At 35.5% G+C, this 27,958-nt stretch overlaps 1 protein-coding gene across 1 annotated transcript; it reads right to left on the bottom strand.

Annotated features, from left to right (window-relative positions):
- Positions 1-641: 641 nt before the first annotated feature.
- Positions 642-23,872, bottom strand: CHORDC1 (cysteine and histidine rich domain containing 1). Its single transcript, XM_010356477.2, has 11 exons — positions 23,404-23,872; positions 18,711-18,760; positions 15,656-15,712; positions 14,505-14,662; positions 11,723-11,826; positions 11,043-11,101; positions 6,794-6,864; positions 5,682-5,787; positions 3,534-3,653; positions 3,045-3,107; positions 642-2,780 (listed from the first exon to the last, which is right to left on the bottom strand). The coding sequence occupies exons 1-11, from the start codon at positions 23,465-23,467 to the stop codon at positions 2,634-2,636; spliced, it is 999 nt and encodes a 332-aa protein (XP_010354779.1). The 5' UTR covers positions 23,468-23,872; the 3' UTR covers positions 642-2,633.
- Between the last annotated feature and the right edge of the window lie 4,086 nt (positions 23,873-27,958).

Genomic DNA, 27,958 nt, shown 5'->3' with positions numbered 1-27,958 from the left:
TTGCAAGAACTCTTTAAAAGTTTCTCTTCACTTTGACGGTTGAATAATTTTCTTAAGAAAATTCTTAATTAAATCCTTGTAAAAAATATAAATTAGAATAAAGTAAAACCATTACAGTCCTTTGCCAGTATAGTTACACCAAGAAGTTACATCTTCAACCTATAAACATTTGTTGATTCCTAATCATATCTTAATTGTTTATAAATTGCTGGCTTAAATTATTACCAAAAAGGACAAGTCTTAAGACCTTGAAGAGTTCCACTAAAAACAGATGGTAAAAATAAAATATTCTCCTTTATTTAATAGTATTATACAAAGGTTAATTTCTTAAGTTTTATAAATGTTCTATGATAACGTAAGATTATAACATTAAGATTAATATAAGATATAAAGAACTCTTGTATTATATTTTTACAACTTTTCTGTAAACCTAAAACTAGGTCAAAGAGGTTAAAAAAAAGGCTCAATTTATTAGGACCTTACTTCCTTTATACTAGTAAATGTGCTATGAAAGAAAAATAGCATTTTAGATTTCCCATGTTTAGTCACCAAGTACACATATAATACACCTAACTTTGACTGCTTTGCTACAGTAATTATTTTTAATGCTAAAAAAAGACAAAGCAAATTTCTAGAGAAACAAATCAATAAGCATTTTTTATTAACTTTTTTGACAAACTGAGAGTAAAACATATGCTACCTAATGATACAACTGTGTCCCTTTAAGTCTAAGATAAGTATCATTCAGATTTTTATCTGGACAAGAAATTCAAAGGCTCCTTAAGAAGAAAGAAATGAAATACCATGGTCACTAATGCAACCAGACTAAATATAAAAGCCGTGTGTGTGTGTGTGTGTGTGTGTGTGTGTGTGTGTGTGTGTATAAATCAATGTTTTGATCAATGCAACTAATCTGAGGTTACAGTAACTCACTGCTTTAAATAATATTTCAATTACATGTAAAGATTAAGATACTGTTTAGGGGAAAACAGCCTCAGAAAGAAGTATTAACAAAAAGGCATATTAATCATTGCCTTTAATCAAACTAAGTATCAACCTTTCCCCTAACCCATAAAGACTTTACGTCTCTAAATGGTTCCTAAATCATGGAAGATAACTTGAAAAATTTTAAATACATCTCAAGGTATTAGATGCTTATGTACTCCATGTGGGTCCAACATTTACTGCCCAGATTTCTTGTCATGGCAGTGTAATGTCATGAAAGTCTGGTTGCCAGATCTTTTTGTTTTTATTTGTAACAGAGCTAAACCTTTTAACAATTATATTAACTACATCTAAGTTATTTGCTATTGGTAGTAGAATGACATATATGCTTTATTAACGAACATAGTACTTCTACAAATTTTTCTTTGTAAGAATTCCATAAATACCAAGGAAAAGAAATGATTCAAGGGGTTTGGGAAATAAACCCCCTATAATTTTAAATCTACATAAGTTTAATTTATTCCCAAACTTTCTAAGTTCTTCCAGAGTTCTGGCCTTCAGAATATTTCCTAATTTTTCTTCTTGAGCTCTGCACTGCCTCAAACGTATCCAAATGATCTAGTTCTGTGTTACGTATATTTAATATAAATAAAGTACAATATATAATCAACACTGTATCACTAGAATTGTGAAGCTCTTCATGACTTAAAAAAAAAAATCCAAAAGAATTAAGCTATTTTATTTAACATGTAATAGTCATAAAGCAACTCCATATATTTAGTTTTCTGATATCCTAATGTATTTCCACAAACCTTTTAAGTCTACAATTTTATATAGTTTTCCATCAGGGAGGCAAGGTATATATAATTTCTTTTTATATTTAACTAAAGGTTTTAAGAGGGCTTAGTCTCTAAATCAGTAACAATCAGTCATAACACCATACAAACACATTTAAATATTCAGGAAAGAGGTTTTTAAGATTATTGCTTAGTCTTATAAAATGGTGAATTGTAACCAAATTGGTATCTCTGTATTCTTATTTATATTTCCTATACTCTTACATCATACTGCTTGGCAAGTAATGTAAGTTTTGACATAATTTAAAAATTCAAGTAGTTGTAAACAAATTCTAAATTTGTTAAACAATTCACATATTCCCCTTTATTTACTATACTACCTCAGAATTAATCCTCCTTAAAAAAGTAATCATCCCACATAGAAAAAAACTGCAGAGCTTCATGTCTTCCTTAAATATTTTCAAGTACTGTAAGAACACAAATCCATGAAAAAACTGATTGAAATTTGATATTTCATCTTGCTTTACTAATTATGGAATAATACGAAGACATAAAAAAAAAGTTCCTTAATATTTCTTTGCTTAACAGAGAAATACAAAGAAATACCGCAATTATGGTTAGGGGCTATTTTCCAGCCTCTTCAAGTATAGGACACAACTATGGTTCCTACCAGTAAGGAGAAATGAATAATCAATCAATCTTACATAACACAAAAGAAAGATGAGAGGCACAAAAAGACAAACTGGCTTTGGCTTTTAAGAACTTAATGTTAACCCTGAAATGCCACATTCAGTAACACAACAACAAAACAAAAGATTACAGCAGCAAGCCACCACTTCACACAGTATTAAGAATTCTGAAATATGTAATAGCCTTCCTCCCATCTCCCACTCAATCTGTTGTGTCGTCTTTTTGTTTTTCCTGCTTTTTAGCTGCAGGCAGTTCAAGGCTTGCCCACTGCATTGGTTCAGCTTTTCTCATAGTGATTTCAATCTTTGTTGCAGTCATAGTTACATAACTTCGCTTTACATCAATCACCTGTAACATATCAAAGAGAATTACAGGAAACTTCGGTGGTTCTATTAGTCTCAGAGGAAAACATCAGACTTGCTTATGCCACTAATCTCAAATCCAAGCTTCTAAAGGCTTCTTTTATATCTAGACTTAAACTTTTTGGTAGGATACACTGTTAAGTTATGGATCTATACTTTGCATCAATGTTTACTATAGCACTGTCTTTTATTCTACAAATGATCTCTTAAGTTATCAGAAAAAAAATTATTATAAATTTGTAATACTTACACCCCATAATTTCACATTTTGATCAAATTCCTTCTCTCCTTCAAATACAATGTGCACATTTAACTGAAAAAGATATACACAGTTAATTGATCAAATTCAAACTGAAGATTTATGGTATCAAACACTGATTATAAAAATAAGACTGACAAAAATGAATTAAGCTATTTTAAGAAACTGCCAATACTGTATTGTTTCATATGAGAAGAGCTGCTGACAAAAAAGAGTAATTGGCTTCAAGTTTCACACGGATAACTAAGTACTGTATTACTTGATAAATCTACTACAGTATCTCCAGAATGGTTCAGCAGTAACTCTATTATGCAGAAATCTTCATTTAAAATAGTTTCATAGATTTAATTTTTTTTAATGGGAGTCATATAAAATCTTACCCACAAATCAGCTGAGATATAAACAATACTTTAAAATATAGTAACATAAAGAATGACATATAGAAAAGAATTTTTACTCAAAATTTTTAGATGTACTTACCAATGTGCTATTTGCTTCTACTCGACTAAGTTCTGGAAGTGAATTTTTAGCATATACTGAAATGGTAACTTCACCTCCAGTCTGATGCCAGTCATGTCTACATGGAACAACTTTTTTCCCCTGTAAATAAAAAGAAACGTTTTAAGTTAAAAAAGTGCCACATAATTTCTTAAAAAGAGGAATCTGACCCATCTAACTGAGAAAAAAACTACCGCGCACAACTAAGCACTTATCTTTAAGCACAAAAAAATTCTAAATTTCCCTAGAGGCTTAAACAACAAAATATATCATGATATAAAGATTCTTCATAAATTTTATGATTTGAGAACACACTTACTCCTTCCCTTTGTTTTTCTCTTTTAGGACCATTAATATTGATGCACATTTAAAAAGACAACTTAAGAACTCCTACTTAATTTAATCCAATTTTAACATTCTGTAACCTACTAAGTACTGTCATCAAAACACTCTTCGAAGACTGAAATGAAAGACATTTGTTTACTGGGATAAATCAGATAACACCTTAACCTCATGCATGAGAAACCTTATTTATTTTCTACAAATCAGAACCTAGGAAAAAAAAATCTGACCAGTTATTACTTTCTTCCCATGTTAATAAAGAACAAATGATTTTTGGATTTTTCTGATTATGAAAATAATCCTTACATACCAGTAGTATACCGCCCTACCAGTATATTTTTTATAGAGGCAAATGGTGATTTGTTACATAAACGAGAACAATTTAGTTACATAATTCAGGAAACTCTGAGACACTACTCTTGTAAACGGTACTATTTTCGCTTTGATAAAATTACATTAACTAAATTTAAATTATATATATCACTTACATTTTTGCCCTTAGCTACTAACTTACTTAAAACTTGCATACATTAAAAAACAAGAAAAATTACATCATTTTATCTAGGATTATACTTCCAAACTTAACATAAGAGAAAACAGTATTTTACTTTCTCAAACTTAAATTTTCAAACTTTTGGACTAATACAGATTCCCTCACTTTTTATTTAAAAACATTTCTGATAGTTTTGTGCTAGATGAATTTTTATAACTTCAGGGTATTTTCATAATATCCAACCATGTGTCATTAAAAAGCAGCAACTAGGGCCGGGTGCAGTGGCTCATGCCTATAATCTCAGCACTTTAGGAGGCCGAGGTGGGTGGATCACGAGGTCAGGAGTCCAAGACCAGCCTAGGCAAGATGGTGAAAATCCGTCTCTATAAAAAATACAAAAATTAGCCTGGCATGGTGGTGCGTGCCTGCAGTCCCAGCTACTAGGGAGGCTGAGGCAGGAGAACTGCTTGAACCTGGGAGGCAGAGGTTGCAATGAGCCTGCACTGCACTCCGGCCTGAGGAACAGAGTGAGACTCTGACTCAAGAAAATAAAAGGGCAGGGAGGGGCAGCAACTACAGAATACTCAAATATTGAAATCTCTAAATTAATTTGAAAACTTAATACATTATAAAATACATTAATAGCTAAAAGACAAAAATTTATTGAGCAGAAAGTTGCTCATCCTCTTACAATTTAATGGGGTTTTGGGAAATTATTTGCATAGCCCCGAAGTCTTTTTAAAAAGTTGTCCAAGGAAGTAGGAAATGATGCTTCCCCCCCACTTTTTGATAAATATCCCATTAGCAAACAGAGGCATTCAGAAGAATTCCACTGAAGCAAGACTGTAATCCTCGTGTCTGGCCACTAGACGGAGGATTTGTGCATCTGTAAATGACTGAAGTTTTAAGTGGCCAAAAGAATAATCAGGTCTAAATGCTGTAACATCACCAAATTCACAGAAAAGTAATTTTTAAAAAACAAAAAGCAGGAAGAGGCCATGGAACTAATTTTATTAATTAAAAAAGACAAAAATGCTTCAATTTTGTCAGGCTTAACTATTTCACAAAACCCCACAAGCTTGCATCAAAACAGATGATGGCTATTTTGCTCAAAAGGCAGTGCACTGGCAGCTTGACTCATACTCATTTTATTTTGCAGTCATATTAAAGGTCTATGGTGAAAAAAGAAAACTTTTAAAAAAATATCTAAAGACAGAATAATTTCAAATCTTTAAAAAATGACTCAGATGAATATAAACACAGTGTGCTATTTTTGGAAGAGTTACGTTACTTACAGCATCTTTTTTAGTCCACATGTGTTTCCCTTTTGTACAGCCCTCTTGGGCTAAGAATGTATTAAAATCAGAAGTTTTTCTTCTACAACAGCTCCAGTATTTCATCCTTTAAATTATCACAGAAAAACTTCAGAAATAAAATCTCACAACCAATTAAATCCAGAAGTATTTTAGGGATAAATCTGATTTTTAAGAAGTCAGTAAGTATACAACTCTACTAATTTTACAAGTGTCTAAATTACTAAACAACTAAAAATGAATGGACAGTATATCAGGAAGACTATATTTTAAAACCAGGTTGCCATTTATTATAGTAATCTTGGCGTTCCTGAGTTGACACTTACACAAGCGATACCTGAAACATTTAGTCTTCCTGAATAAAGTCAATTAAAATCATCACCTATTCCAAATCAGCTTTTCACTGACGGCTGACACTCTATTTTCCTTGTGAAGCTACCAAAAACTTGTATGACCAAAGATTTATAATCTATTTCAATAAACCAATATAAACAAATTAAAAATGAATGATTATACAACAAATCCCAAAGTAGGTGAAACCTACTTATTGTTTACTTGAGATAAATCAAAAACAGGAAGTCAAAAATCACGGCAAAACTTCAGGTTTCAAGTCCTGAAGAATGTGGAAACAGAGCGTAAGATGTTTACATAGTGCTGCATTTCTGTAAACTAGAGCATAATACAGAAGAGAGGCTCTCAACTGCAGGATGTGGAAAAGTATGCGTCTTCTTGGGATAATGGTGTCTTAGTGCCCCAGGGCCCAAATTTCTAAATGCCCTGCAGTGTGTAGGACAGTCCTTCAAACAAAACATTTACCCTAAATAGACAGCATCACTTTTAAATACAGGATATAAAGAGAAACAGGTGGTTTATATCACAATGACCACTTAAGAACTGTAACCTTGTTTCTGTTTTCTCATGTATAAACATACAACATACAAACCCCTGTGTTTGTGTAGGCTATTGTGAAGATGTTAATGACAATGTAAGTAAAATGCCTAATAACCCCGCATGGCAAACAATGTTTAAAGACAGAAAGGTTTAACTTTTTAAATTCTACCATAAAGTATTTTAATAAGTCATGCATAAGTTACCCCTCATGGAAAATGGGTACTCCAGAATGATATACACAGACTTCTTCTAGACTCTCTAGACCCCGATATGTCTAAAAATGAAACAAAGAGAAAAAAAATTAGCTGTGCATCTCACAGTTACATATCATACATATTGCAGTACTGTTGACCTCTATGAACTTTGCAAAATACTTAAATGACAACTACCTAGAAAATCCATAAATCCATCCCATGCCATTCTGTTAAAAAATGAAAAATGATTCCCTTTTGGACTTGGTTAAGTTTTAGGTCCCTGTGAGAAAGTCATATTAAGATACTTTCAGCTTTTTGAGTATGAGATCCCATCCAATCATATTCAAGTACTTACTTAGTACTAATTTAGAAAACAATGTTGAAATCAAGGGATTAATACTCTCAATAGAAATACAGTTATGGCATGACTTATGTGTACAGTAAACTCCATGTAGGTATTATCAAATAATATGAGAAATCTAATAAGCAATTCTGGAAGTTCTAGAGTGATGGTGATTTCTTATCCCTATAAAGGGTAAAATGAGCTGCAGACCTATATATATATCCAGGGTTTGTCTGGAAGATCCGGGCCCCATTGCTGCTGTAGATGGAGGCTCTACAGATGAATTCACAAAAAATTATGTTAATAAAACATGGATGTAGCCAGTAGTATATTTTCTATTTTTGTATTTATAGCACTACCTACAAACAGAAAAATAAAATTCTGTGTTCATCTTTTATAAATCCAAAGTACAGTACTAGATGTGTATATCTCCTTAAGATATTTCATAAGAACACAAAACTCGGTATGTTAGCATCTACTAAACTTAATGTTATTGCCCCCACATTCTATTCTTTTCCCCATATTATTTGATGGCACCATACAGACCCAGTTTGTCAAAGCAAAATCCATTAGTTCCTTTTCAGCATCTCCTCTCCCTCTAGCCATAGGTAGTCTATAATGAAATCTCATCAATTTTACCTGAATATATCAATTTGTTGATCTTCCTCATAAGCTAGCAGATTTTAAGCAGACTATACTAACAAGTTTCTACTATTTCTCAGTCTTTGATTTCTATTTTCTACTATCTAATTATCAAATTACTATCACCCTCTTGTTTAAAGTTCTTTACATCCATGTCACACCTTATACATTAATCAGTTCTAGGTCATTTACATATTTAAATGTGCCTCCATATGAGAAAACACTCACAGCCCTGAAGTTAAGCAATGGTTCTTAAATAGAACATAGAAAGCACTAGTCATAAAGAAAATGATGGACAAATTGGATTTTGTTAAAATTAAAAAGCCTGTGTTTATCAAAGTCATCATTAAGACAGTGAAAAAGCACAAAATTTCTGACAAGAGTCACAGATAAAATACATAAAGAATTCCTACAAATTGGTAGGAAAGAGACATTAGACAGACAGGTAAAAGATTCTGCACACTTCACAAGAGGATACACAAATGGCTAATAAACATACATAAAAGCAGTCATCATGAAGGAAGTACAAATCAAAACCACGATGAAAAGACTACACACACTAGAATGGTTAAAACACACACACACACAAAATGGTATAACAAAACGTTAACAAACTGCAGGACAAGTTGAATCAGCCTCACATACTGCTGGCAGAAATACAACCACTTTGGAAAACTATGTAGAAGTATCTGTTAATGCTAGAGATATACAGATGGGCATACCTAATCCAAAATGTGTTAACTTTTTGAGAGCCAACATGACAGTTAAAGAAAATACTCAGTGGAGCATTTCAGATTAGGGATGCTGAACTAATTGATAAGTATAATGCACATATGCCAAAATTTAAAAAAAATCCAAAACACTAGAAATGGAAATGTGTATATGTGTCACAAAAGTCATGCACAAGAATGTTCATAATATGCCAGATGCGGTGGCTTCACGCCTGTAATCCCAGCACTTTGGGAGGCCAAGGCGGGTGGATCACCTGAGGTTCAGGAGTTTGAGACCAGCCTGGCCAACATGGTGAAACCCTGTCTCTAGTAAAAATACAAAAATTAGTCAGGCGTGGTGGGGGGCGGCTGTAAACCCAGCTACTCAGGAGGCTGAAGCAGAAGAACTACTTGAACCTGGGAGGTGGAGGTTGCAGTGAGCCGAGATCCTACCATTGCACTCCAGGGTGGGTGACAAGAGCGAAACTCCATCTCAAAAAGAATGTTCATAATAGCATTATTAAAAAATTTTTTTAAATTAAAGGACAAATAAAGTAGAAATTATTTGTGGCACATTCAAATAATGACGTACTTTAAAGAAATAAGACAAAACCATAACTACATGCAACAAAGATAAATAAAACAAGCATTATTATGCAGAAGAAGACAAACAAGAGTACATATTCTATGGTTATTTTTACATTAAACTCTGAAACAGAAAAAAACCTATGTTGATTGACAGAAAAACATTTGAGGGAGATAATGAATGAGAAAATACATAAGGAGTGCTCTGCACTGCTGGTGTGTTTAACTTTGTGAAAATCCCTTCCACTATAAATTTATATTGATATATCCTTTAACAAACTTCAATGCTATGTTTCAATGAAAAAGACTAAAAATTTCTTCAATTTCAATGGCCTCCACAATCTAACGTACGATCTAACTTCCCTGCACCACTAAACCCTTTTAGGATCTGGCCAGGTCTACTTATCTCTATTAATCTCAACTCCACAGCAGCAAATTTGTACCATTACATCATTTTCTCCATACTTCTGCTATCACTTATGCTTGAAATACCCTTTCTCTGTTTTTCCTGTCATTCACTTTTCAAAACGCATCTGATACCTTCTCCTTGATCTTCCTCTATTACCCTACCATTTGCACTGCCTTCCCCACTCCAGTAATTATTAATTCCCTTTTATCTACTATTTCTACCTCATACACATGTAAATACAATTATATCTCCATTCCTTAAATGATCTAAAATTTAACATGAAGAAAAAGTACAAACCTGCCCCCACCCCATTTTCACCTTGTTGGTCAATGGTGTCACCAACCACCCAGATGCTTGAATTCCCTTCACATCGAAACCATTAGCAAATCCTGCTAATACAGGCAGATGCTCCTTTGCTTACAATGTGGTTACAGCCTGATAAGACCATTGTTAAGTCAAAAAAATCTTAAGTTACACCATGGTAAGTTGGGAACCATCTGTACTTTTAAATTCTATCATTCATTCTACATGCACTGTTCTAAGCATTGAAGATACAAGAACAACAAAAATCCCTATCCTCACAACTTTTACTCAGCGGGGGGTTAGATGGTATAGATCAGAAGCAAAATAAGTATGCAAAATAATATAAAGTCGTAAAAGCAATGGAGAAAAACGGAAAGGGAGAAGAAATGCTGGAAGATATGCAAGTTTTATATTAAGTAGCAAGAGGCAGGAAAAGGCCTTGCTGGTATGTTTGACTGCAGCCCACATTTAATCACTTCTCAACAAACTACTCTCCAATCACATTATCTGGTCTTCCATAATAGCATCCTAGCTGGTTTCTCTTCTTCCAATTCCACTCCTGCTCCGTCACCACATATTTACCACTCACCAGTCACAGAATCTTTTTAAAACCCTTCCGTAAAGCAAGTAATAGCTTCTCATAATACTTAGAATAAAGCCCAAATACCTCATCCTGGCTCAAAAGAACCACCATAATTTTGTCTCTCTCTCTTACCTGCTATCCTTGCCCAAGCTCCACAGACCTTGTTATTCCTTGAATAGCCAAGTTCTAAAGCCTCTGCTCATGCTACTGCATCCAAAACACTTCACCCAGGTTGACATAATCCATCCAGTACAATATGAAGATTTCCGATTTAGTGTTACTATCTCAAGAAAGGCTAAGCACTCGTTAGTATGTTTTATTTTCTTATCATCCTGATTTTGTAGTATCTACCTACCTATTTGTTGCTCTTCTCCCCATTCTAGAATATCAGCTACATAAGAACAGAAATGTTTGCTTTATTTGATACTATGTCTCCAGCCCATAAAATGTCTGGCACATAATAAGTGCTCAGTAAATGTTAAGTAAATTGGAATTACTTGTTTTCATTATTCTACTGGACATGATGCTACTCAGAGTCTCTTACCCATGATTGTAGCCCTAGTCTCCAGCATAATGTCCAATATATAACATGCATGCAAATGTATGAATTGAGTCAGTGAACTGCACTTTTCTCAAAATTAAAATTTTACTTCATAACACATCACGAATTTTGTAATATATACCTTTGAACACCCTCCATTCTTACATGAGGTCCCAATCTTAATTTCATCATTGTCTTCTTCTGAAACAAAGAAAAAAAAATCAAGTTAAAAAGTTAAAATAGAACTTCACTGTGGCATCATTCTTAAAAAGTAGGTTTTTCCAGAAAACAGTAGTTTTTAAAAAATGACTGTGACTAGGTTTTGCTTATATCCACAAAATGATATATGACACATTTCTTCTTCTTCTTTTGAGTATCTGGTGTCTTCGACAATGCAGGAAACAACTTTTTTCATAACAAAATGTTATATCCAATATCTTAACTTTGTAAAATAAATCATGAAAGGGTGTTTTCCTCCCATGGTACCAGGTATAAAGTCAGAGAATAGTGAATATATTTTGTATAATGTACAAGAAAACATTTTAAAATATCAAAGAAATTTAGCTGATTCTTAAAAAAATAATGAACCATAAAAGAAAAAAAATTTAATATCGGTTCTCATTTTGAATAAAGACATGGAATTAAACTATTAGGTTCTAGAGTATTTGTAGTTTTTCATATCTGACATTTAGAAGAAAAAAGTTTCTTAACTACAATTTGCTACTTTTCCATATTTATATGCAGTAAACTACTGTTCTCTCTTTTGGATAACTGCTTAACTGCACCATAAAATAATTACAATAAAACAAAATAAAATCTTACCTTTTTTATCTTCTTCATTCCCTGATGACAGTTTAAGTTTATCAAGTGCTTGTTTTAGGGAGGCAGATATTTTTAATTCCAAATTTGTCATTGGTTCATCTGGGCTGGAGAATTTTGAAACCTTATTACCATTATTTACATACCAAAATATTTCTTTGTACTCCAAATTAATAACCTTAAAAGCTTTTTGAGAAACCAAATGCTTTGGGAATCAAATGATTCCCATTAAAAAGTTAAAAGAAGGTATTTTATAAATAATTGTTACAATGTACTACATTCTGTCTTAAAAGAAAAGCTCCTTATATTAGAATAGCAAGTCTCAAATAATCATGCTATTGTCAGCATATTTAATTATTAATCAGTTGCACTAACGAGAAGGGAATAGACTAGGAATTCAACTTTTTCAAGATGAGTAATGCTGAGGAAGGGACCATAATGTAGTTTTATATCCCATGTCCAAGCCAAATGCTGAGCACATAATGAACATGAAATATAAATAAGTTCTAAGTGAATCCATGCTCACTTTTACCAGTGGGGATAATTTATGTGGACACTGGCATATGGATCTGTAAATTCAGATATAATCGTATTGCAAGGCAATTTCAGTAGGGTTAAAAAAACATCTAACATTTCATAATGGCTAAGTGTTGTATACACAATTTATTTAAGTCCATTCAATAAATAAGGATTAATATTAATAAACACAGCAACAAAAACAAAAATTGCAGGCTATTCATTCTATATCCACAATGAAAAATCTGACGAAAGAGGCATTTTAAAAGTACATAGGCAAGGCATGGTCGCTTATGCCCATAATTCCAACACTTTGGGAGGTTGAGACAAGAGGACTGCTTGAAGCCTGGGCAACAAAGAACCCTGTCTCCACAAAAAATAAAACACATTAGTCAGTCACTGATATGGTTTCCCTGTGTCCCCACCCAAATCTCATCTTGAATTCTAGCTCCCATAATCCCCACGAGGTGTGTGAGGGAGCTGGTGGGAGATAACTGAATCATGGGGATGCATTTTTGCCATGCTGTTCTCATGATAGCGAATACGTCTCAGAAGATCTGACGGTTTTTTCTTGCCTGCCACCATGTAAAACATTCCTTTATTACTCCGTCTGCCTTCCGCCATGATTGTGAGGCCTTCCCAGCCATATGGAACTGTGAGTCCATTAAACCTCTTTTTCTTTATAAATCACTCAGTCTCGAGTGATTTCTTTATAAATCACTTTCTTCATAACAGTGTGAATACAGTAATAGTAGCATACACCTATAGTTCCAGGGAGGGTTAGGCAGGAGGATGGCTTCAGCCCAGGAGTTCAAGGCTGCAGTGAGCTATAATGCCACTGCATTACAGCCTGGGTAAGAGAGGGACTGTTCCTCTTAAAAAAAAAAAAAAAAAAAAAAAGTGAAAACCTACATCCTCATAATTTGTATAATACCACCAAATGAATTTAGGATAAAATATTTAATTTTTCTCATCTCACTGCCTTTTTTCTTTTCCTCTTTTAAAGAGTCAATCTCAAGATCCTCCTGCCTCAGCCTGAGTAGCTGCAACTACATGAGCATACCACCAAACCCAGCTAATTTTTTTTTTCTTGGAGAGAGGATCTTGTTCAGATTGGTCTCAAACTCCTGGGCTCAAAGGATCCTTCCTCCTAGGCTTCTCAAAGTGCTGGATTATGAGCTTGAGCCACAGTGCCTGGCCTCTTACTGCCCTTTAGTAAAATAATGGCTCAACATTTAGAGATAAAATTAACTCATACTATTATAGTACAGACTCTATTATATTACTAAAGAGATTAACAACGAGCCATGACAGAAGTTTTGTCTTTTCCCAATTATTTTTCTAACTGCTAAATTGGCCAACAAAGCATTCAAAGGTCTCTTCTATGAAGATGGAGAGAGAATAAAATCATCCTGAGTAGTTTCCTTAGCAATAATCTGTACTCAGAATGTAATGAACAAATAAGTATCTAAAGTTTCTTAGGGTTCTTATCTTGGTTCTATATTATTCAATACTCTATAAATTTAAGCAGGATCAATGCAGAATAAAGGGAAAATCATGAGTTCATAGCATGAATAAAAATTACAATAGATGCCTACTTGCAACCAAAAAAAAAATTCACTTTTTTTTAAGTTCTGTAGTTTTCTTCTAAAACAATTTAGTACTCAAGTGTAGCATGAAGAAGACCTGGTTCAACAAAGGTACTCAATATACATGTGTGGGAATACAGAGTCTGGTTATCAGAAGGTGAGTATGAAGAATCTGTACAATTCTATCGCACAATGAGCAAAAGCTTTTTTAAGACTTTCACAAATATGTCACCTAAATCAAATGCACTAAAAATTGACCAGTAGTAATGAGATTAACAGGAGTTTTCAGGGATCTGAAAGTAAAGATGGATGATTAGGCCTCTGCATTATTTTCTACTTCAAACAGATTCCATGACATGGAAAACTGCTTCAAAGAATTTTACCATGCCACATCACTGTGCACAAGAAAAATGTGTGACTTCCCCACCCTGATGATACATGTCCCTGTAATTATGACAATACAATATGCAAATCTGTTACATAGCTGCATTGTGTACATGCTCTCAAGTTGAAGAGAAATAAAAATTTAAGGCAGATTTAAGGGAGAAACCAAATGGTTCAAAGCTTGGTGGCCTACATAGTAGCTACAAATGGTATCATGCTAAATCATAAAGGAAAGTACCATGCACAAGTGCTACTTATTCAAGTGTGACAAAAATATGTAACTGTATCAAGTGTACCTTGGTCTTTTTATTGCTTCTACTGGCTTAGGGGCTTGAATGATGTGTTCCTGAAATTTAGGTTTTAATTCAGATAGTTCCTTCTTCTCAGTAGTCTTGACTTCAGGTTTGACTGGCTCAGGTGGCTTCTCACTATTATGTCTACCTTTTGTACAGCCCTGTTAATGAAAGATATTCATTAAGAGCTATATATTTTACATTTCATGATAGAAACACTATATTTTCAATTCTTTATTGATTCTATTTCATGTTTTCTCCAGTTTCATTACATTGAATTTAAGAAATTAAAAACAGAACTCCAAATGTGCTATATTTGTTGAATCTCTGAATGCTTTTTAAAAAAGTTTTTGAATTACACTTCATAAACATCTACTTATTCGATTAAAAATACAGCATAAACCTCTTGTTTACAGAAGAATTCTGGAGAATCTCACAAAGAACTGTAAAAAATAGTTACACATAAAAATCTGTTACACAAAAAGGCCTCAATTTGAGACCTAGTTCTCAACATACTCATTAGTTACATGACCTTAAGCAAGACAATCTTTTTAAACCTCCATTTCCTCATTTGTAAAATGGAGGTAATCTTGGGTAAGATATTTTCTGAAAGGGTTAAATAATATAATGCCTGGCACATTTGGCAGGTGATAACCTTCAACAAATGTTAGTTACTTTTCTACTACATTCTCCTGAATTATATATACTCTTTAACACCTCTGAAATGATGCAATCAATAGCATTATCAGTTTGTTAGTAGCTTTAGTTTTCTTAGTGGTAAATAAAATGGTTTTATATAAAAGTGGTATATAAAATATTTCAACAGCATCTTAGATAAAACTTTATCGTTCCTAACTGAAAAGGCTTTAAACTGTTGCTCACCACTTTATCCTTCTTGATGTTCTTTCAACACAACAGAAAGAACAAATCTAAAATGATAAGCAGGTAACTAATATCTTAAAACGTTAACTTCCAAAACAGATTCTTTATTTTACAAGCTGTGGAAGGGAGATGAGCTGCTTTTTAAAAGGTGTTATCTGGAAGTTGATGAAGACACCAATCAATCTGTATCAGAAATCAGACTCCTCAAATCTGAAGCTTTCTATGACATGTATTTTCAGGAAGATAATCTAGAAAAAAAAATTAATACTTACTACAATGCTTAAGAAATCAGAAAAATCAGTTGTTCTTCTCTTACAGCAAGACCAACCCTATGGAAAACAAGAGAAAGAAATTAAAAACTCTATTTGCATGGGAACCACGACCCACTAAAACACTCTACTTGCACTTATCTACTTGAATCCTGCAGTAACTTGCGTATACATAGAGTGCAAAATTTCAGTGTTGCATATAATTCACCTAATCAAGTAAAATGAATATTAATCTTTGATTTTTAAAAAACCAATTAACCAATGTTAAAGTGATTTGTGCTGTGCCCTATCATCAAGGGAAGCACCTTTATAAAACAAAAATGGCTTTTCTTTTCAACAATCGGGTCTGCTTATTAGAAGAAAAACACGTTATAATTCCTAAAACTATCACATAAACAATATTCAAAATAAGTATAGGTATTTAACTTTTAAAATCTATTAAGTTAATGATAATAACTATAATTTAGTTTTTAAACCAAAATCTATTACAGTTTCACAATAAGCATTCTATTTTCAGAACAACAAAGATTAACTAACATAGCAGCCAAAGCACTAATAAGTCTTTGAAGGTGATCTTTTCAGCGAGAAGCATAAAGACACAGAAACTATTACTATTTGTAACTTTTGAACAAACTATCAAGCAGTTTACCAAAAAATGGTTTTAATAATTATCTCTTAATTCCAATGTTTACAGAGAACAGGGAAACAAAAATGCAAAATCTCAAAACTTGGAACTTCAGATGAAGATTTGGGACTAAATTCAGATTAAGAGGCAACTTTGCACACATCCACTTGGACCTCGCTGATTTTCAAAAGACTGCATAAAAATTTGGTAGTGATTTTTCTCATAATATGCACCTGTAGGTCCCTTTTCTTTAAAGGTAGTTTCAAATATCCTATAATTCAACTTTTCCTTTATTTTGAAATTTAATTATCTTTTACTCTGAGATGTAGATCAATCACTACAACCTTAAATATAGGGTTTAAATAGCATCAATAATATAGTCAACAGAAAAGTTATTCTACAAGAAAAAAGTTCTACTGTCTTAATCATGTACTGAATTATGTCAGATACTGTGATACATACATGTAAAATATGACATAGGCCAGCTGTTTCCAAATGCCAATCTGGATTCTATGCTAGTCTTCAGTACAATAAGAAAAGGAAAGATAAATTTAAGTTACATGAATATAAGGTTGCTAGTTGTCTTTTTTCAGCAAGATTGTCCTTTTCTCCGAATATGGCCCTTCCGATACTAAAATAGTCTTTCTTTTGTCAATGCAATGTTTAACTTCTTACTTGGTCAATCAACTAGTATCCCTTTATTGATGTATATACATTGTGTCTGAAATCTTCTGGACTGTGAAATCCAATAACCTTGGAAAGTCTAGGACTTTAAGAAATGGTTATAAAATAGAGACCATAATAAACACTACAACTGCAGAAGAGAGAGAAGCAAAAATACTTCCAAGTGAAATCATTAAGACTTGGAGTGATTAACAATGAGGTAAGAGAAAAAACAGGCAATGGACCAAATGATCAGAAAGTCAGTAGTATCATTACTAGGAGCAGTAAAGTTGAGAGGTAGACTGCTTTTGGAATAAATGGTACACACTAGAAACTGGTCTGACGTTGCCAATGAGACACATAAATAGAAATGTGTTGTAAGAGCCACCAGTGTAGAGGTGACATTTGAGAAAACGAATGAATGAACTGAATGAGAGAAAACAGCCAAAGGTTACCTTTAAGAGCTAAGAGGAAAACAGAATAGGGAAAAAAAGAAAAAGATACAGTAAAACAAAAACAACAGAATAAATGTCAGTCTAGGAAAGATAAAATTCCCCAAAAGGAAAAATAAACATTTCCACAGCACCACAGTTTCCACCACCACAAAGATTTGTAAAAACTAAAAAAATGTATAGAGGAGTAAGGTCTCAACTTGCCCTACTTGTCTTCTGTTTTCCTCACTCAGGACTAACCAGACTAATACATCTTTTGTTAGATTTGGTGGTGTAACAGTGAAGTGCCAAAACAGTCTAACTACTCTCTGGAAGGTATAATTAGACATTTAAAGGGCACCAACAATATTTAAACATATTAAGACTGCTTATGTTCCTGAGAACCAAAGTTGCAGAACCTAAAACCATGGCAGCCCTACCACAGCATTATCTTTTGAGATACACAAAGGAAACTCTTTAAATGTATCCTATTATCATGAATTTTAAAAAGACAACCAGCAAAAATCTAGTCAAACAAAATTCTACTAATTCTCCAGAACATCAAAGAAGTATAGCTGGAAAACAGGTAACATTTCTTTGAAGTAAAAACACTCTAAATTTACATGTCTGTTCCGAGACTGGCACTTCTGTCCCGAGACTGGCACTAAGTGTTTATAACAATCTTTTCTAAAATTCAGAGCTGTTATTAGCCAGTAGTGACAGACTGAGATTCAATATGACCACTCTATTTCCCCCCAAAATTAGGAAAGTGAAGAAAGGGGTGCAGAAAATGAAAATAAAGACCAGGCACCGTAATCCCAGCACTTCGGGAGGCTGAGGCAGGTGGATCATCTGAGGTCAGGAGTTCGAGACCAGCCTGGTCAACATGATGAAACCGTCTCTACTAAAAATACAACAATTAGCTGCGCATGGTGGCGGGTGCCTGTAATCCCAGCTCCTCAGGAGGCTGAGGTGGAATCGCTTGAACCCAGGAGGCGGAGGTTGCAGCGAGCCGAGATCGCGTCACTGCACTCCAACCTGGGCGACACAGTGAGACTCCATCTCAAAAACACACACACACACACACACACACACACACACACACACACACATACGAGAGAGAGAGAATTAAAACACAATTTTGTAACTGGAAAAGACCTGAAGATCACCATCTACTCTCTTTTCTTTGCCTTTAGTGGAGTATACACTTAAAGCACCCCCCCTCCAAAGGTCATTAAGAAGTCACTAGCTGACAAAAAAAGATGAGAAAACAAAGATTTAGTATTACATCTCTCAATTTACTACACAGATATGAAGAAAATGAAAATATACTTCCTACCTTTAATGCATCGTGAAAGACTGGAACACCTGGGTGGTATGTGCAAGCATCTGCAGAAAACAGAAGGAAAAAAGTGCTACTCTTTTTACAATGAAGAAAAATGTATACATGATCATCTCCTTAAGGTGTTAACCTTTAATCCTTTTTCCAAATGCAGGTACCTTAAAAAGGTACAAATGACTGAGTTTGATGCGCAGCACAAAGTGTACTATATTAAAATAGTAATAATTCTAATTCAAGAGTATGATGACTAAGGATAAAAATACAGAATTGTTTACGTGTAACAATTATATTTTATATTCCCCTAATCTTGGTAGTAAAATTTGTTTAGTACCAAAACTTCAAACCCCCAAATTTTGACCAGCATTTTTCAAATCTGCTTTTACAAATATACTATCAAACTTGAAGTATTCTTACGTGCATTAATCCATAAAAGCTTCACAAGAGATTTCCTAAAAGGCATTTTGTAATAACAGGCTCAAGATTTTAAATACTGTAGATTTTTTGCAGTATCTAATTGCTAATTTAACTTTCCTAGACAGCAGTCAATTCCAAGCTACAAACCTCACTAAAAAGATGACTAGGGTGCCTCTATCCGCACCCCCTCTCCCCCTCCCCGCACCGTCTGGGAAGTGAGGAGCGTCTCTGCCTGGCCACTGTGCAACCTTCCAAGTGTGAAGTGACAGCCGTGTGTGTGATCTTTCTGCCTTCCCCAAGTGTGAATTTTTGACATTAAAGTTTACTTTTTAATTAAAAAAAAAAAAAAAGTCGTCTAGGCCGGCCCGGTGGCTCACGCCTGTATTTCCAGCATTTTGGGAGGCTGAGGTGGGCAGATCACCTGAGGTCAGGAGTTTGAGACCAGCCTAGCCAACATGGTGAAACCCCTCATCTACTAAAAAATACAAAAATTAGTCGGGCGTGGTAGTGCATGCCTGTAGTCGGAAGGCTGAGGCCGGAGAATTGCTTGAACTTGGGAATTAGAGTTTGCAGGGAGTCAAGATCAGGCCACTGCACTCCAGCCTAGGCAACAGAGCAAGACTTCATCTTAAAAACAAACAAACTCTGAACTTCTACAGGCTATTTTCAAGATTCTCACTGGGTGTTATTCTGTACTTCCCTCCCCACTACACCATCAATCTTTACTTCTCTTATGTAAAGGGGTTTATTACAATTTGTGTTGGGAACAGGCTCCCAAATCTGGCTATAAACTGGCCCCAAAACTGGCCATAAACAAAATCTCTGCAGCACTGTGACATGCTCGTGACAGCCTTGACGCCCATGCTAGAAAGTCGTGGGTTTACCTGAATGGGGGCAAGGAACCCCTGGCTCACCCAGGGAGGAAAACCGCTTAAGGCGTTCTTAAACCACAAACAATAGCACGAGCGATCTGTGCCTTAAGGACACGTTCATGCTGCCCACACCTAGCCAGAGCCCATCCCTTTATTTTCGGTAAGGAATACTTTTAGTAAATCTTATGATTGGCTTGCTGTCAATAAACACGTGGGTAAATCTCTGTTCGAGGCTCTCAGCTCTGAAGGCTAAGAGACCCCTGATTTCCCACTCCACACACTGTATTTCTGTGTGTGTGTCTTTAATTCCTCTAGCGCCACCAGGTTAGGGTATCCACGACCGAGTTGGTCTCAGCAATTTGCAAGATGGAGTACCATGTTTTTAAAAATCAGGTAACAGTCAGCTTCATCCCTCCGCAATCTGCTTATAAGACTATCTTTCAACCTTTCAATTCTATTTAGCTTTCAATGCTCTACAACAACCTTGTCCAACATGCCACCCCAGACGACTCTGAATGTAGCCCAACATAAATTCTTAAACTTTCTTAAAACATTATGAATTTTTCTTTTTTGTTTTCTTTTAAGCTCATCAGCTATCATTAGTGTTAGTGTATATTCATGTGTGGCCCAAATTACTCTTCTTCCAGTGTGGCCCAGATAATTCTTCTTTTTCCAATGTCGCCCAGGGAAGCCAAAACATTGGGCACCCTTGCTCTACCACCTGATTCCTGGTGCTGCCTCAAAGTAATTCATTAATGGTGCTCACAGAAATCTCCCCGCTCCGTTATTAGCCAGTATTGCTTCCTTAGTAACCATGTGCTGCATAGATACCAGCTAATGTAGAAAGTGTTAGAGGTCTCTTCCCGATATAGTAAGTAAACGCGTGGATCAGAAAGATGTTATTAATTAAGGGTAGTTGTGGAATTAAGGGCCGAAAAAGGAGGCTGGAAGTAAAAAAGGATACACAAAAGGACATGAAGTTGAGAGGGGAATGGAAGTAGAGAATAGATCCAGTATTTTCAAACACTAAACTTAAACATAAAACACACAATGTGTAACAGAGTCAGAGGCATAAAATGTCACAATGATAGTCAATTTTGGCAGCATGGCAGCAGGAATGAGTCAGATCTGAACCATACAACTAGTATGAACACAATTTGAAAGCCACTGCTTTCAAAAACAAGAAGTAACAAGCAAATGGACATTCTTCATCGTTTCTTTAATGTCCATCCTTTCTTTATCAGTTTTAAGAGTTTTGGTAAAATTAATATTTTATGGGTGAGAAGCTACAACACAGTAGTAGTGGTTAAGTGTCCAGGGCTTCTAACATTGGGTCTGACCCTGGCTAAATTTCTCACTGAGCTGCTCGCTAGTAGTTCCCTCAGTTTTCCTTGTATACGTCGATTAAATAAAATACTGTTTGTGAAGCTGTGTTTATTATAGAATAAGTGTTTAACCTATGTAAGTTACCAACTGTGTCTCCCTTAAACACCTTTTAACTTGCGTTAAAAATTTAAACGTTCCATCAGCTTTAAAGGGAGTCTAATTTCTGTCCCCAGGAGAAAAAATAAATCATGAGACTAAGTCAACAAGCATGGTAATTATGCCATAGCACCAAAAAAAAAAAAAAAAAAAAAAGGATTTATTGTAGATTAAGAAATATTTAAAGATAACGGATCGAGCATCTGGCTTACGCAAAATGTAACTTGCTTGTGTATTTACCTCTTTTAACTTACTTCCGTCAACTGTACAAAGGCAAACCTCTTCCTAAAAAACCTCCTAACCAACCTTGTAGTTTTTGTCTCCTACTCCGTATCTCCATTTTCTTCTCCTTCCATTCACTCAATTTACTTGAAAAATTTATTCTAAGTCTCTTTAAAAACCGTCATTTCGCAAAAGTAAATATACTTTTAGCGATCTTATTGAAATTTCTCTGCTGTAACTGATACTGCTGACCACCCAATTTTTGAGACGGTTTTCCTGGTCGCTTTGTTTCCTAGGCACTGCAACAGTTCACACATGGATACAGACTTCCAACAAATGACTATCTCCCCTGAACTTTACTCTTTCATAAGCAAAGCGTCAGTCTTTCTCCTGTATTCTATATTAAAGCAGAATATCTGCAGACATAAGTGCAATTAATTTTTTACATAGGCTGCCAACACCAAAGGGCTTTAAAATCATTTCTCGATTTTGTCATCCACTGAAGTCTCACAATTTTCCTCTTGAATAGCATCATATTTGCATCATAAAATTCTCAGTGGCGGTAACCTAAGTATTGCATAGGTTGGATTTTCCTTTTCCTTAAAACCCTGTATCAATGGTGTTATTTTAAATAGCGCCATCAATTTACTTGTGTTCCAAAAACAAGTATTTCAAACATCTCAGAGGTGAAGAGTTCAAAAGGCATCAGTTTTCATCTCCACAATAATGAAAGATGTTATTAATACTACCTCATTGAACTGAGCTCTCTATCAAAAGGGTCTAAGTAACACTGCATGCGTCCCAGGGTTGTTATGAAGATTAAATAAGATGATAAAGCGGTAATGTCTGGCATGCAGAAAACATAAACTAAATGCTAATTCAATCTGAAAACGTGTTGTCACTTCTCACAATACGCAAGGAATCATCTTCTTTATCAATCAAAACTTCAATTCACTGATCACTTCCCGTCCTTCATCTAATACTCATTTTCGCTTTGTATCCTTAAATCGACATCTAGGTGCTGTAGATGACATTCGCTCATTTTATAGTGGAGTCAGCATGGTAGTAAAACGTGGAGGCCACAACAAGAACAAGCAACAAATGCCGCTAGTAAGAAAAAGGTAACTAACGTGCCACCAGGATGAACCTATCAAAACAGCGTAAAAATACAGAGTATTGTGCCTTACCAAGAACACTTGTAAGAGGTCTGTAACAGTGGATCGACTGAACACAAACTTCTACAAGGAAGAGCTTACATGCTAGGGCAACCCGCTGCTCATCCCAGCCACCCCTCCCTCTCGCGCAGGCAATCACAGCCAACACTCCTTGGGGAGCTACAAAGCAAGCTCACCAGCACCTCGTTAACTTTTGCTTCCCCTAGGAGAAAGGTGTTCTAAATTCCAGGCGACTTAAAAGGAGTGAGAGGACGACGGGGAAACACGTGGATCCAGAGGTGCGTCTCTCTCCGCAGAGGCAGAGGGCAGTCAGGCGCCGGGGCCCGGCGCTCGCCAAGGGAACGCGGCGCACCAGAGGGGCGGCCGGCGGGCTGTGCGGGCGGCCAAGAGAGGCCCAGGAGGGGCATGGACCTGGGGCCGCGCGAGGAGGGCTGCAGGAGATCCGCGGACACGCTCGGGCCCAAAGGGCCTCCCCTACTGACGAGGTGGAGAGGGGCGGGAGGGCTGGCGGCGCGTTCCTCTTACCGTCGGAATTGGTCTCGGGATCGAAGCGCTGACCGCAGCCCCGGTTGTAGCACAGCAAGGCCATTTTCTTTTCCCACTGTCACAGGCAAGGGCCAAGCACCGGGAACGGCGAGAGGATGCGTTAGCCACTCCCGAGTCGCTAGCACCGGTCTGACGACTGAGGCGGCTACCGGCTTCCGGAGACGATCTGTTGCGTTTCAGGAACCTTCGCGAATTTTCCGGTCGCGCAGGCGCAGAGGAAACGGGAAGAGGCGGAGGTAGCTGCGGGAGGCCGGCGCTAGCCCCAGCCGCAATAGGTTGGACTACTGCTGGTAGTAACTGGGGATCGGAAGTGGAGCCCAGACAATAGCGGAGGATAAATGTACCGGGCAGAAAATGAAGGTGTCCAAGAGACTGATAGCTCTCTTCGCACTTCCTCACTGCTCACTGGCTATGGGTATCTTCCGCAGCAAAGTGGCCGCCCCGCCCTCACATCCCCTGCGACCCAGAACCCTTCTTCTTGCCTTGAGGCTGCGCTTTAGACAGCCCGGTTGGTATCTGCTTACCCCTTAACAGTGCACATTAAGTGCACAATTGTACAGTGTTTCCAAATCCTCAGGCTAGACGTGTGAGCTTAGTAAATGAGGAGAGGAATAGCGGACGAACTTCTCCGTGTGTCTGTGTTTCGGGTGTCCTCATCTCAGGAGCAATTTTAGTAACAGTTGCGGTCACATTACTTGCAGAATACAAAAAAAGTAAAAATTAGAGTAGCAAAGAAAATTATTGATTTGATGCTGTGCCAGAATTGATCACAATTGCTCTAAGGCCCTGGGGTAATTGTTAATATTTCATATGAGCCTCCACTTAAGCTATTTATCAATACTCAGTACTCCACTTTTGGAACAGCTAGTAAAACTTCAAGTGTGTTATAAAAAGTGCAGTAATGCCTTGGCTTCAAATTGCATATTTCCCAAACTTGGGGCATTTGCAAGAAAAGCAAACACTTTTTGATAACATATTCTGAAGTATCTTAAAATAAGATCAGTAGCATGTAAGTAAACCTAAAAATCTATACACTGTTTCCATTGATCTCAAGGTTATTTAGAGATCTGCTCACGTCCTCCTACCACTGAAGACTTTTTAGTTTTTCATATTCTGCTTCTCTTCTTCTACCTAGAAGTATTAAATTTTCATATTGTAATCCTAACATAGATACATATGTTTTCTTCTTCATTTAACCTAACGTGAATATTTTTCTATTTGGTTTCATAATCATTGTTACAAATGACGGAGTATTCTGTTGAATAAATGCACGGTAATTTAACCTTTCTCTGATTTTAGTATATGTAAGTTACAATGATCAACTTGTGTATTGTTTTTCTTATTTCAAATTTCCCCCTTTAGGAAAATTTTTGGAAAGTGACAGTTCTAGGGTAAAGTGCATAAGCCTTTTTAAATAACTTTTAAGAGTTTGAAGATGTATAGAGCCAACTGCTTTCCAAAAGGTGGTACCAATTTACAGTTTCACCAGCTGTGAATGTAAGTAATAGACCGTAGAAATTAATCATACATAATTGGAAATGAATAAGTGGAGAGCTCTAAAAAGTTTTAGTTGTGACCAAATCTGTTGTCTTGAGTATCCTAGTATCAATGCAACATTGCCAGGATTGTTAGTGAACTAAACCTTTTAAACAGTTTTAATGTTTATTTCTAGTTTTTCATCTGTAGCATTTTACAATCAGAATATAATTGCTTAAGGTAGATAATTTGGAAAATGAAGAAGTATACTAAGAATAAAGTCAGCGATAATTCCGCCACCCAGCAATAAGCACTAAATGGCTAAAATAACTCTTTGGTAAATTTATTTTCAGTGTTTCCTGTCACCCCAAGCATTTGTAGGTATACATGTTTAAAAAGAGTCATATTATATATAGGAGTTTATGTTCCTCCCTTGGGTATTTTGAGAAACTATAAAATTAAATCATTCTTATGATTAAGAAAAACAGTGATACAGCAACAGCCTGTTTCAATCCCACCTCCACTTACATTTCCATTCCAACACTTCAGTGCTGACTACCACCCACTGTTTGAAAAACTTTCTGGCATTTACATGTATATTTTATGCACACTTTGAGTATATCTTCCCTTCCTTCTTTACCCAAATACATATCAAAATTTGCTTTAACTTTGACTATCTTGTTATTAACAAAAGACTTAAATAAATATGTTAACATAAAACAATTGTCAATTATTCTTGTTGCAAAGTGGATGTTTATCATATTACTCTCTTTTTCTGCATTTAAAAATATTTCCTAAAAAAATTTCAGTTAAGTTTAATTAAGCTCCGTTATCTTAGGCTGGGTGCTGTGGCTTACAGCTGTAATCCCAGTACTTGGGAGGCCAAAGTAGGTGGATCACCTGCGGTCAGAAGTTTGAGACCAGCCTGACCAACATGACGAAATCCTGTCTCTACTAAAAATAGGAAAAAATTAGTCGAGTATGGTGGCGCATGCCTTTAACCCCAGCTCCTTGGGAGGCAGAGGCAAGAGAATCGCTTGAACCTGGGAGGCAGAGGTTGCAATGAGCTGAGATCACGCCATTGCATTCCAGCCTGGGTAACAAGAGCAAAACTATATCTCAAATAATAATAATAATAATAATAAAGTTCCATTATCTTAGAAACGATCATAGATATGATGTGTACGTATCTATGTAAGTGTATAAAATAATATTTGAAAAGACCACTAATCTTTTATAATAATGGCTATGTATAAAGACAAGGATGAGTTTAAAGGAGTAAAGTTAATATTTTATTTTATACTCTTAGATTTTTTTGAAAATGTAAATATTCATTTTTGATATAGTTAATGTAAAGAGGACAAAAATCCAACTTTTCAATGACTATTTTTATTTGGTCTACTTTATCCTTAGAAAGATATGAAAATTTCATCCATTATGATTGTGCTTTGAGCAGTTTGTGGTTTATGTATTTTGAACATGTATTATTCATCCTATAAAGGTGCATGTCTTTTATATTTACATAGTTTCTGTTTTTAATATAAAAGACCTTTTTTGTATCATTTTGTATTTTTGTCTTGAAATCTACCTTGATATTGATGCTTCCACTTTTGCTATGTTTCTCTTTGTTTTTGCCTAATAAGCCTCATCCTATCCATTTATATTTAACCTGCATATCTGCTGTAAGCAGTAGATAGATTTCATCTTGTTTTTCTTTTTTTAATTCAAATCTGAGAATATTTTTATTTTGCAGAGAAGCTTAACCTTTTTTTTCCTATTAATGCTTGAAAGTTCAGGTGCCAAAGTGGCCCAGAACTTATTAATGGTTTTGTAAGTCAATTAATGTCAATAAGCCTGAGTTTTCTTATCTGTAAAACATTGGTAATAGAGTGCTGTGAAGATTAAGTTAAACAATGCATGTAAAACATATAGTTTAGTGTAAGCACTGGATATTAATTTCACAAAAGTTTAGCAATGAAAATGGTCAACTAAGATATTTACTTCTATTTGGTTATTTCACTTTTCCCTTTTGTATGCAGTTGTGTCTGCTTCCTTGTTTTTATTTTATTCTATTTTCTAAGTAAAGCATGTGCTTGCTTTTTTATTTTGTCCACGATTTATTTTTTATATATATATAGGTTTTAATTTATTTCAGTAGGTATTAAGTAGTTAATGTGTGTTGGTACATTAGATGCAGGATACAGTTGTGAACTGAAGTGACATTTTACCTGTCTTCATTGTATTTGAATTTTATAAGACAGATGTGAATCAAATATTCCCAATTATGAATTCAATCACGGATAATTGCCATAATTGCTATGAATGAAAAGTATATGTTATTCTAAGTTAGTGGAGATGGGAATTTGCCTAATCTTGAGTTGGGGGTGCAGGCATGGGTGTTAGTATAAACAGAAGTCCTACAATGAAAGGTAGTGTAACATTAAAGAAAGCACAGAGTCATCAAGATAAACCGATGCTCAGAAAGAAAGAATGCCAGATGTATTAGGACATTCTTGCATTGCTATAAAGAAATACCCAAGACTGGATAATTTATAAGAAAAGAGGCTTAATTGGCTCACATTTCTGCAGGCTGTCCAGGAGGGGCTCAGGAAACTTTAACTCATGGCGGAAGGCAAAGTGGGAGCTTGTACTTCACACTAGTAAATGCAGGAGCAAGTGGTGGGGGAGGTGCCACATACTTTTAAATGACCAGATCTCATGTGAACTCAACTGGAGAGCTCACTCGTCACCCAGGGGATGGCCCAAGCCATTCATGAGAGATAACACCCCCGTGACCCAAACACCTCACACCGGGCCCCATCTCCAAGATTGGGGATTGTATTTCAACATGAGATTTGGGCAAGGACAAATATCCAAACTATGTAATTCTTCTCCTAGCCCCTCCCAAATCTCATGTCCTCACATTGCAAAATAGAATCATACTCTCTCAGCAGTCCCCCAAAATCTTGACCTTTGCCAGATTTAACTCAAAAGTCCAAAGTTTCATCTGAGACAAGACAAATCCCTTCCACCTATGAGCCTGTAAAATAAACAAGTT

This window comes from Rhinopithecus roxellana, chromosome 15 (genome assembly GCF_007565055.1).
Source record: "Rhinopithecus roxellana isolate Shanxi Qingling chromosome 15, ASM756505v1, whole genome shotgun sequence".
NCBI classification, from domain to species: Eukaryota; Metazoa; Chordata; class Mammalia; order Primates; family Cercopithecidae; genus Rhinopithecus; species Rhinopithecus roxellana.
The sequence above is the reverse complement of the archived record's forward strand: the minus strand, read 5'-3'. Positions and strand labels throughout refer to the sequence as shown.

Bases quoted from the DNA above. Each gene is read 5' to 3' on its own strand.
- CHORDC1 (XM_010356477.2), bottom strand. From the start codon at position 23,467: ATGGCCTTGCTGTGCTACAACCGGGGCTGCGGTCAGCGCTTCGATCCC. The intron at 5,788-6,793 runs GTAACTTATGCA...GATAATTTAAAG, and splicing joins GTACCCATTTTCCATGAGGG to GATGAAATACTGGAGCTGTT. The intron at 2,781-3,044 runs GTAAGTATTACA...GATATGTTACAG, and splicing joins AAAATGTGAAATTATGGGGT to GTGATTGATGTAAAGCGAAG.